We start from the raw sequence: 12,795 nt of genomic DNA, 5'->3' as shown, positions 1-12,795 counted from the left end.
AAATAATCGGAAGCTTATGAAAGATCCTCAACAGTAATCGCTTAACAAACTGCCTTAAATTAAAAATAAATATGAGGCTATTATATAAGCAAATACAGTTGAGAGAAACAGCAGAGCAAAAATCCTACCCCTAAACTTGGTAAGACAATGGAAAACTATCATTGAAATGACCACTATTCAACCAAGGAAAAAAATTTCATAATTTTTCACTGGACAAAATTGAAAGGAGCTTGCTGAGAGGAAAAAACCCCAAATTCAGAGTCAGAATACCCAGGTTCTAGCAATGGTTTGATCACTTATTAGTTGTATTATATATCACTGACAACCCACCTCAAGTCCCTGGTCCTTTTTATAAAATGAGGGTGTTTGAGTAGGACAGTATTTCTCAAACTTTTTTTGTCAACAATCCATTAAAAAATATATGTACTTTATTTCTCAACTCAGTATACACATACCTATTTGAAACAAAAGGTTTATGAATACTTATGTGCAATATACTTTGAGATTTTCTATTTTATACTAGTTCGTAAAAAATTACTGGTTGGTCACCAAAAAACCAACACCTGTTGCCATCAAGTCGATTCCAACTCATAGCAACCCTACAGAACAGAGTAGAACTGCCCCACAGAGTTTCCAAGGAGTGCCTGGTGGATTCAAACTGCTGACCTTTTGGTTCACAGCCATAGTACTTAACCACTATGGCACCAGGGTTTCCCACTGGTTGACAGGAGGGCTAAAATAAAAAAGACAAACAATGACAAGTGGTGGTGTGGATGTGGAGAAACTAGAATCCTCATACACTGCTGGTGGGAACGTAAAATGGTGCAGCTGCTGTGAAAAACAGTATGGCAGTTCCTCAATTAATTGAACACTGAATTAAAATATGACCCAGATTCTACTCCTAGATCTATATCCAAGAGAACTAAAGGCACACTCACATAAAAACTTGTACAGCAGCACTATTCACAATACTAAAAAGGTGGAAACAACCCAAAGGTCCATCAAACTAATAAATGGATAAATAAAATGTGGCAGAGCAATATACTAAAAAAAAAAAAAAACCCTTTGCCACTAAGTCACCATTAAGAGGAAAAAAGTACTTATTTCATGTTACAACTTGAGAAGAATCTTGAAAACATTACGCTAAGTGAAAGAAGGTAGTCCAAGAAAGACCACATGTTGTATAATTCCATTCATATCAAATGTCCAGAATAGGCAATTCCACAGAGACCAAAAGTAGATTAGTGGTTGCCAGGGGCTGGGGGAAAAGGAGAAAGGGCTGTGACTGCTAATAGGCATAGTTTCTTTTTGGGGTGATGTAAATGTTCTAGAATTAGATAGTAGTGATGGCTGTACAACCTTGTGAACCTACTAAAAACACTGAACTGTACACTTTATAAGGATGAATTTTATAGTGTATGAATTGTATCTCAATAAAACTGTTATTTTAAAAATGAAAAAAAAAATTGTTGGTTAAGATCCAAATTGATTTCATGAACTAGATCAGATGATCTCTCTAGTAGCTTCTGATTCTCACAAAAGTTAAATTTTATTCAAACCTACAATGCCCAACATGTTTACCTACATTTTTTTAATGTAGTTTTCAAGACAATTCTGCCAATTGAGGCTCAGAAAAGTTAAGTAACTTGCCCGAGGTCATCAGCAATTACATGGAGATAAAAAGTATTTAGTTTTGACTCTAAAATCTCAACTCTTCTAATATGCCATGATCATGCATTTCTGAATATATCATAGTTGTAATGAACAAGGAAGTCCTGGTGGCGTAGTGGTTTAAGTGCTGCTAACCAAAGGGCTGGCAGTTCAAATCCGCCAGGCACTCCTTGGAAACTCTATGGGGCAGTTCTACTCTGTCCTATAGGGTCGCTAGGAGTCGGAATTGACTTGATGGCAGTGGGTTTGGCTTTTGGTTTTGTTTATAATGAAGCAAGCTTTTGAAAGAGAGAAAAAATTAAAAGACTGATTATTACTTAATAGCTGGAACTAAGTTTTGACACATTTAGTTGTTCAAAGACCGAATGATACAGCAGTTGATTATTCTTCAGTAGAATTATACATTTAATAACCAAATCACACATCTACACATATATTCTAATTTTTAATATTTAGCTTAGTTCTAATTTTAGTAATTTGATCAAATCCGAAAAATTTCAAGTGGTTCTAACACTTTAAACATAAAACCTAGAATTAATAGGTTTAACCATTTCAGTTTGGGGGAGCGGGACCATTGAAACAATGGCTAATAAAGTTTGTTTGGAAATATCTACAGCAGTTGAAGAAAAATGTGATAGCTAAAATAATTAACTTTTTAGAAATATGCCGAACTAAAACTCAAGGTTTCTTGGCAATGGAATTTTGTTTACTGGTTTTAAACTTTACTTTAAAAGTCAACCTTGAAAAAGTTTATTAAAATCAGCCAAAATTCTAATATAATCAATGGTCACTCAAAAGTCAGAAAGAAATGTGGAAGAGATATTTTACTTTAAAATGTCCAACACTGGAATACTTCTTTAATAGCCTGAATGTCCAGAGGATATCTGGCAAAAAAATATATACACATTAATCAAGACTGATACATGCTATTATTAACATTATGAAAATGTTTTATTCACCCTAATTTTCTTCCCCTTTTTGGGTCTTTTTTTTTTTTTTTCCTTATTCTTCTTCACAATAGCAGCATCTGGTATAGATTAGAAAGCCCCTAATCAGAAATATCAAGAATTTCCTTGTTAGCCACAAAACAGCTCACCATGGAGGTGTGTGTATATGTCTGTCTTTTCCTGGGATCTCTTCGAAGGAATATCATATAGTTACACATAAGATAGCAGTCTTTCCTAGTTTACCCTTTTAAATATTTCATCACCTGTATTCACTTGTCCACTTTCTTGGCCCAGAATTACTTAGCTGTGAACTCAAAGAAAGTGAAATCTATAATCTAGAGATATATGAAAATTATTCTACTCTACTCCATCCACTCTAACCTGCATCCTGTTCTTTCCTCAAGCTTTCTCTCACAAGGTAGTTTGCTTTGCTAACAGAAGAGAAGACAGTGATATTTATTTGTATCAGTCTTAAAAACCCATGCCAATTTAAGGAAAGTTGCTTCCCTAAGATATCAAAATTTTTACTATTTATAGTATTTATAATACTAATATTAAATATTCACTTGAAACTAAGTTCCCATGTTACTAATCTCTAATTTTAGATAAAATTCTCACTGCTTTCAAGCATATTCCGTTCATCCCATCTATTTCTATCAATTCCATTCCTGTACTTCTATTATTTATTATACATTGTCAAATTTACAAATACTTTCATAAAAAACACACAATCCCAGTCAATTAAACCTTTCCAATCACATTTTCAATTCTTAAATGAGTACTTTGACTACTCACAGATAAACGATGATGTATCATTTGGAAACTGAAGGCTCTCTCTCAAAGAAATTAATCAGTTGCCCCATCCCTTCCTTACTTAAAACCAGCTGCTTCTGGCTGTGAAAAAGGCTGAGACATTGTCTCCTATAATGTGTGTATTAATCAAAATACTGGCAGGGGAGTACTATTTCCGGGAGAACTTCTGCTATAGTTTGATGAGTTAGCAGATTTTTAACATGAAAAAAATGTTCGTTACTACATTTCATTTTTAAATGAAAACTTAAAACTGATTATATCCAAAAATAGGCTATGACCGACCATCACAACTTCATAATTTGTTAACTTTTCATGCTCCCTATAATTAGCAGATATCTGCGTTGCTGAATATATTAACATTTAATCTATCACCTATTTCTCAAAATATTAAATCTTCTCCCATCCAAGAAACGAATTAAAAAATACTTGGTATTGTACTTCAAATTACGCTAAAATAAAATGTTTAAGAAAATCTTAATTTCAAGAATCATGCAAAGATATTCTTGAAAACCACAAAGGATTGCAAATCGGAAGAAAATGTAGCTGTCCTTTAATCTACACTTGTAGCAAAGTTAGCAAAGGAACGTACGATACATACAGACATACGAAAAAGCAAAAAATTTAGAAGAAATGTTCTCCAATTTTCTGTGCTTACCAAACAAACTTTTTCACTAAGTGAGTTGGCTTAAGCTGTATTTGCTTCTTTAATGCGATTATATAAATATTGTCTATCAGATGAACATTTATGCTTAATACAGATGAAGCAAATGGACAAATACATTCATCTTAAAGAAATCTAAACAGAAAACCAGAAGAATCAATCCAGACTTGGGCTGGATATAGTACAATGTAAACTTCCTTCATGTCACAGAGAATATTTACAGAATGTTCTAGTAAAACAATTAAGGGATGGTGGATGATGAGGGTTAGTGAGAGACAATCAGGAATAAAGTATTTTTATTCCAACGAAACTCTTAGGAAAAAGAATAGCATAAAATTCCTTCATATAAATGTATTTTAGAAAAAATATGAAGTCTTTCAGTTCTCACTATAACATCTAAAGACATTTAACAGACTTCACTATCACTTAACACATGTCTACGGTTTCTTAAAACACACAGAAGCACGCACATTTGCTTTATCAACAAATATGGACCCTTGCATTCCCCTTGAGAATGGGAACAAGACAAGGATGCCCTTTATCACCACTCTTATTCAATATTGTACTGGAAGTTCTAGCTACAGCAATAAGGCAGTAAAGGGTATCCAAACTGGAAAGGAAGAAATAAAACCACTCTTAATCACAGACATCAAGAAAATCCCAGAGACTCCACAAGAAAGTTACTAGAATAGAAGAATTCAGCAAGTGACAGGGTACAAGATCAGTGCACTAAATCAGTTGGGTACCTATACACTAACAATGAGGACTCTGAAAAGGCAATCAAGGGGACAATACCATTTAAAATAGCCCCCAAAAGGATAAAATACCTAGGAATAAACCTAACCAGGGACGTAAATGACTTATACAAGGAAAACTACAAAACACTACTGCAAGAAATTAAAATAGATCTACACATATGCTCATGGATTGGAAGGTTTAACACTGTGAAAATGTCAATACTACCAAAAGCAATCTATAGATAAAACATAACCCAGATCCAAATCCCAACAACTTTTTTTAATGAAATGGAAAAACTAATCCTCAACTTTATATGCAAAGGAAGGAGGCCCCAAATAGCTAAAGCCATATCGAAGAAGAAGAACAAGGTAGGAGGCCTCATGTTTCCCTATCTCAAAACTTACTACACAGCCATGGTAATCAAAACAGCCTGGACTGCTTCAATGACAGACACACAGACCAACAGAACAGAATTGAGGACCCAGAAATAAATCCATCCATCAGTAACTGATCCTCAACAAAGGGTTCATTTAATGAGGGAAGAAACAGTCTCTTTAACAAATGGTGCTGGCAAAACTGGATATCTATACGCAGAAAAATGAATCAGGTTCCATACCTCACACCATGCACAAAAACTAACTCAAAATGGATCAAAGACCTAAATGTTAAAGCTAAAACTATAAAGTTCCTGGAAGATAACAAGATCAAAACGAATTTTTGACATGAATAGCCTACTAAACAAATGTACAAATGATAAAACTTAGGTAACTGTGACTTTCTAAAAATTAAATACTTACGCTTATCAAAAGACTTTACCAAGAAGTGAAAAGAAAACCTACAGACTGGGAAAAAAGTCTTTGACAGTGACAGATCTGATAAGGGTCTAATCTTTTAAAAATATAGAAAACTTCAACAACAAAAAGACAAACAATCAAATGGGCAATGGACATGAACAGACACTTCACTGAAGAAGACATTCAGGGAGCCAACAAAAACATGAAAAGATGTTTGTGATCATCAGCCATTAGAAAGACGTAAATCAAAACTATGACGAGATACCATCTCACCCCTGCACAAATGGCAATGATCAAAAAAAAAAAAAAAAACTGGTGAGGCTGTGGGGGAATTGGAACTCTTATATATATAAAATATATATAAATAGATATAAAATGATAAAACCACTATGGAAAACAGTATGGCACTTCCTTAAAAAAGCTAGAGATAGAAATACCTTGTGATTCAGCAATCCCACTGCTATGTACATATCCTAGCAATATAAAGAGCAGTGACACGAATATATGTAAGCACACCTATGTTCACTGCAGCATTATTCACAATAGCAAAAAGATGAAAATAACCTAGGCGCCCCTCAATGGATGAGTGGATGAGCAAGTTGCAGAACACACAAACAATGGAATACTACATGAGGAGTCCATGAAACATAACATGGATGAATCTGGAGGACATTACGCTGAGTGAAATAAAAAATAGTGCTATCGTGAGTGAAATAAGTCAGTCACAAAAAGACAAATTTTGTATGGTCTCACTATTATAAAAAATCAAGGATAGATATATACACAGAAAGCAAAATTCTTTGATGGTTGCCAGGGATAGGAGGGAGAAAGAGGGGGAATCACTTTATAGGTAGTAGACACTCGTTAGTGATGGGAAAGGCAATCCTAAATATAAGTGAAGTCAGCACAACTTGACCAAGGTAAATAAAGACACGAAGAAGTACACGTGAAAAACGGACAATTTCGATAAGTGCTGTAACACATACAATTCTGCAACAACAGCAAAACAACCAAAAATATGTGTGTGGTTATACAGGTAAATACAGATGCATGTATGTGTATAGGAAGGCATATGTGAGTAAATGCACATGCATGTATAGGTTTATCTGTAGGCATATGTACATACATGTTTGTGTGTGTTGCATATATATCTACATATATAACAAACCATAGGAAACAGTTATGGAGGCTTCCTAGACATATCCAAACAACTCGTGGGATTAGTTTACTGGATCAAAAGGCTTGGGACCATCGTCTTGGGGGACAACTTAGTCAATTGGCATAACATAGTTTACAAAAAAAATGTTCTGCATCCTAGTTTGGTGAGTAGCATCTAGTGTCTTAAAAGCTTGTGAGCTGCCATCTAAGATCCAACTATTGGTCTCCATTCACATGGAAAGAAACCCTGGTGGTGTAATGGTTAAGAGCTATGGCTGCTAACCAAAAGACTGGCAGTTTGAATCCATAGGCGCTCCTTGGAAATCCTATGGGGCAGTTCTACTCTGTTTTATAGGGTCACTATGAGTCGGAATCAACTCAACAGCAATGGTTTTTTGTTTTTTTTTTTTTTGGTATTCATATGGAGCAAAAGACAATGAAGGAAATCAAATGCTCAAAAAAGAAACTAGTCCATGGGACTAACAACCCACACAAACCACAGCCTCTTCTACCCTGAGACCAGAAGAACTAGATGGTGCCTGGCTACTGCTACTAACCCGTTTTCACCAGGAACACAATAGAAGGTCCTGGATAGAAAAGGAGGAAAATGTAGAACAAAACTCAAATTTCTAAGACAGGCCAAACCTACTGTTCTGACAGAGACTGGAGGAACCCCTGAGACTACTGCCTTAAGATACTCTTTGAACTTGGAATTGAAGCTATTTCTGCAGGTCACCTTGCAGCCAAATAATACATTGGCTTATAAGATAAACAGTATCACCTGTGAGTAATGTGCTCCCTTACACAATTAACTATAAGAGACAAAACAGTCAACATTTACCCAAAAGCAAAGATGACAAGGCAAGGAGGGGAAGGGAAGCTAGATCAATGGAAACAGAACAAACAGAATGGAAATAATGAGAACGCTGACACGTAAAAATTCTCAACAATGACTCAGAGCAATTTTATAAAATTATTCCAGGGGAAACTAATTTGCTGTGTAAACTTTCACCTAAGACACAATTAAAAAAAAAAAAAGAAATGTGGACCCTTAATGAATCTAATACAAAAGCTGATGATGCAGATGTAGTAGAAACTGCTCCAGAAGTGGGATAAAGAGACTTAGTGAGGGACAAATCTAGCCTTTGGGCAGGTGAGAAAAAGGTACTCCACTCTGGGTAGCCACAGCTCGGCCCCATGAAGCACATCTGGGTGTCAGTTCCCCACTCAAACTCTGCTTTGTGTAGTACACCACTGCAGAGCCAGAACCGGCAAATTCAAACACGGCCCTACCACTATCAGCTGTGCTGTCCTAAACAAGTGACTTAACTCTGAGGCTCAATTTCTTCACCTCCAAAATGGAGATTATAGAGACCTGTTAATAGGATTATTGTGGGTATATTACATACAATGGCATTTGCTAAATCACCTAGTACAGTGCTCAACAGACACTCAAGTGAATGGAAAAACAACAAAAACTCTCCTTCCACAGAAGAGTGGAAGTCTCCTTCTCTTCACATCTATAAATAATACATTGCCAAGAAATAAAATATTTCATTTAAAGTTAGCTTGGTTTCAAAGAGAGCACAATTAATATATATATATCCCAGCATTTCTCAAATTGAGTTGTACCAAGTCCTAACTGTAATTCAGTGAGCAGCCAGGTATGTGCAGGAAGGGGGCACTAAGTTCAATGAGCACTCAACATCAACTTCTCTTGGAGATTCATAACGCCTATTAGCATTCTAAAGGCTCCAAGAAGTTGTGTAGTAAGAAGCTGTTTATCTCGTTTAATCCAGTGTTCTCAAATTTATCTGATCACAAGAATTTGGTGGGAGGAGCATATTTTATGTGTCGATGCCATATGAACAATACCAGTCCCTCTTCTTGCCAGTCATTAATTTAAGAAATCAAATAGATTTTCAGCTACACATATTAACTTAATTACTATATTTTACAAACTTTAAGGAAATCAAAAATTCGAAATCTGAAAATTGCTTTTTCAGTTTGTGAGTTTCATCTAAAAGGTGAGTTTCGAGGATTTAAATGTTAGGTCACACGTAGAAAATTTTAATTCAAAGATTATATCTAAAAAAACATGTTGCAGTGACTGAACTTATTTAAGCCACATACTTTAGCTCTACCTGGCTCACAGTAAGAACTGACCTTGGTCTAGAATTTGAAGGTACCATTTCTTACATTCTCTTACCCCACTCTTCCTTCCCACACACATTTATGTTAAGGCATACATAAACTAAAGCAAAAACATTCTGCTGTTTTTACTCACCTAATATTTTCACAGCATAATGAGGACTTTCTAGGACAATTCCTTCTTCTGTATCAAATATAGGGTTATCTATTCCAGTCTTTGGAGGAATTTGGGCTAGTTTCTTAAGTCTCATGGAAGAATTAAGGTCAAGTTCTTGTTTTTTCCCTTCTTCCTCTCGCCTACGCCTCATGTCTTCCTGTTGTTGCCGAATGCGTTCCAATTGTGCGCTTCGACGTACTGGCATCATCCTGGTGCCCAAATCTCCTGGGCAGTCAACAGCCATCTCTCGGTGCTTCTGGTGTTCCTCTGGTGATGCAAGATCAACATTTTTTACTTCGTTGTCTGATTCCTCTGTAACATGCCCATTCATATAGGATGTTGTCATGGTTATCTATAAGAACCTGTACCACTTTTTATAAATCAATTTTTCCTATAAAGCCAATTCTCTTGATTCTGTAGTATAAAATCCATGTTACTTCCACAAAAAAAAAAAAAAAAACCACAAAAACTTCTCACATCACATAATAATGCTATGAAAAATATCCACGAAGGAAATCTATGGGGAAAGATGAGGGGAAAAATGTATAAGAATTACAATACAAAAGCAAATTTTACATAGCTCATTTCTAATCTCACATAATATAGAAATATCTAGCAAGTATATAATATAATTTTGCTACACTGGTGAGGCACTTTCCTTTCATTTTACAGATAATGCCCAGGAAATCAAGATGTCTCAAAAAAAATCTACAGAATCTGAAACATACTGTTTAATTTTACAGCTGAGAAAATGGATACACTGAAAAAGGAATTCGCTTAGTAAAGTTTAGCAAAGTAAGAAAGCTTTAGGTACTAGTTTGGTAGAGAACAGGTTGCTTAAGGTATAAAAAAGTGTTTAATCATCTTTGTATAGTTGTCTCAACACACTACTTTACACTCAACTATTACACATGGGATAAATAACTCCCTGGTTAACTGTTAAAGAAACCAATGAAGATCAATTGACTTGGTACAGAGCAAACTGTGCTGGTGGATCACCTGAGATATTAAACAATATTTGGGGGCAGGGGGCAATTCATCTTTAGGAGTTCATGAGATAAAGAAGATACTTAACAAACAAGAAATTTTAATTAGCAGCTAAGGCAGAAAAGGACTACTTTGGTTATCAATCTATATAATCAGTCACATTAAAAAGGAACAGGGTTAACTCTTTATGGGGAATCATTTAGAGAAAATAATAATATCTATTACCACTCAAAAAATTTTAAAGTCATAAACCAAAGTCATAATGTACAGCAAAAAGAACATATTGGAAAGCTTATTTTTAATTCTGGTTCTGCTACTTCTTCTGGCTTTATGATTTGAGGCCAGTTAGCTACCCTCTCTGAAGAACCTCAGATTTCTCATTTAAAAAACTTACTTATAAGATTGTTGTGAGTTTTAAATGAAATAATACATGCAAATTTTAAAACAAAATACATATATGTATATTAATTCTTATATTAATTTGATTCTCCTATTTTAAGAAAAGTCCGTTGACAGTATTTTAGACAAGAAAAATATTTTACTGATGACACTGGCGTGTCTTCAAGCCATTTCTCAGTCATAAACAGGCAGATTATTTATATCTGTGTAAACCCACATATTAAATCTAATTAATCTTCTTTCACTCAAGGTTTCAAAAATATTTACAATAATAAACCAACTTTCTCCTTGAGTTGAGCCATCACTTCAGTAAATAAGTTGGTTAGAGCATGATGCCAACTAAGCAAAAGTTGTTTTTTCAGATAATATTCCTAATACCAGGCAATCTTCTCTCAAACAAACACCTAGAGTCACACTGAAAACAGGTACAGAAGACCTAGACTACCAGGAAAATCACTAGGCCAACAACGAAAAAAATGGAGGCAAGCTACATGAACCATGAGAACTACATTTCCACATGAATTTTAGTAGATTCTTCTGACTTCCATCCAACTTTACCACTCTCTCTTTTTAACTATAGTGATCTACTAAAAAGTACTTATTTACCACTAGATTTCTTTCTATTTCATTAGAATGAGAGCTGTTAGATTTATGTCAGGCAATTTTTAAGCTTCATATGTTGATTACATGCAGATGCAAATTCAGCTAATTTAATGTTTTCATTACAAGTAAGCAGAAATTTGTGTAGGAGTTACTGTAGTGCTCTGCTTAAGTTTAATTTCAAAAACCTAAGAGTGTACGTACTCCCAGAAAGTTAAAACTCTCAACCACCTCTATTTACAAAAATTTACTGGATATTAAAAACCAAAGTTAAGAATGAGTAATATATATTGTACTTAATATGTATGCTAGTTTACAAAAACTATGTATCTGAAATTAAAACTCTCAGCTTAACAACCAACAGACTGCAGTCTTACTCACTACGCTAGATCATGGGGGGAAATTACAGACCATGCAAGAGACTGGGTCAGGTGCTCAGGGTCAGAGTTCTCACACTTAGGCTACTATCATGCTTGTCTATCTGGATCTAGCCTTTTCCTCTGCAAAAAAAATTTCTGCAACCCGGTATTAATCCACTTAAAATTCCATTTGATCATCTCCTCAAAGTATTCACAGCCTACTGGGACGGAATGTAAAGAAAATAAATGATTATTCTTCCCCAGTTGGTCTCTCCTCACTAGATTAAAAATCCATTGAAGACAGGGGGTCATGTCTTATTTTTATACCCCAGTGCTTAGCATAATACAAGACCTATAGGAAATTCTAAAAAGTATTTGTTGAACTAAACTTTGAAATGTCACAAATTTGAAGGACACACAGTGGATTCTACAACTTGGTCTGTGGTAAGGGTGAGAGGAAACACTCAAAACATAAGAATACATTTCTTTGTGCTGTATTTCAAAGAACAACTAAAAATTAGCCAGATTCAAAACAAAACAAACAGCCAGATAGAAAAACAGTATGTTCCAAGTAGAGGGAAACACATGACCAACAGAAAGGAGGAGTATGATAGTAAGGTACTTTCAGAAAGCTGAATACAATGCAATAAAGCTGGATGGAACGATGGGAGGATATAATACATGAATAACTATGGAAACTGGGAAGGCAAGCAAAGGGCCAAACTGAGAAGTATTTGAGAGCTAAAGACTTTGGCCTCTACCCTGAAAGTATTAACAATCACTAAGGAATTCTTAAACAGAGGATGATATGATTATAGTTACTTTTATAGAAAGTGGAGGTTGAAGTGTGGAGGACTGACTAAAGGATGGCAATGGACCAGCTTAAAGGCAACTATAAGAAATGGGGAAACTCTGGCAGCGTAGTGGTTAAGAGCTACGGCAGCTAACCAAAACGTCGGCTGTTCGAATCTATGAGGCACTCCTTGGAAGCTCTATGGGGCAGTTCTACTCTGTCCTATAGAGTCACTATGAATCAGAATCAACTCGACGGTAACGGGTTTAGTTTTTTGTTTTATAAGAAATAAGAAATGGGGTCCTGAACTAAGACAGTGAGAGTAAAGATACATTCAAGAAATTCACAGGGCATAGAATCAATAGAACTTGGTGTCTATATTAATATAAGAGGGCAAAATGATACGAACAGGAGGAAGAGGATGAGTCAGGGGAAGTAGGCACAGTAATGCCAATAGTAGTAATAACAAGTACAGCTAACATTTCCTGAGCACTTTTTTATGTGTCGGGCAGTATTCCAAGCACTTCACACAGTGAAGTAAGTATTCACTTACTTAATATTCATTAG

The 12,795-nt window shown here is 35.2% G+C and overlaps 1 protein-coding gene across 3 annotated transcripts in view; it reads right to left on the bottom strand.

Annotated features, from left to right (window-relative positions):
• The window catches only part of PALS1 (protein associated with LIN7 1, MAGUK p55 family member), a 104,744-nt gene that overhangs the window by 53,533 nt on the left and 38,416 nt on the right, over positions 1 to 12,795 (bottom strand). For 2 of the 3 annotated variants that reach the window (XM_049898881.1, XM_049898880.1), the window contains exon 3: positions 9,070 to 9,607. In XM_049898881.1, the coding sequence (XP_049754838.1) occupies positions 9,070 to 9,436 (367 nt within the window). In that variant the 5' untranslated portion in view covers positions 9,437 to 9,607. The remainder of the gene's footprint in view (positions 1 to 9,069; positions 9,608 to 12,795) is intronic. The other variant, XM_049898883.1, reaches the window with a different exon arrangement.

Source organism: Elephas maximus, chromosome 10, assembly GCF_024166365.1.
Source record: "Elephas maximus indicus isolate mEleMax1 chromosome 10, mEleMax1 primary haplotype, whole genome shotgun sequence".
NCBI lineage: Eukaryota > Metazoa > Chordata > Mammalia > Proboscidea > Elephantidae > Elephas > Elephas maximus.
The sequence above is the reverse complement of the archived record's forward strand: the minus strand, read 5'-3'. Positions and strand labels throughout refer to the sequence as shown.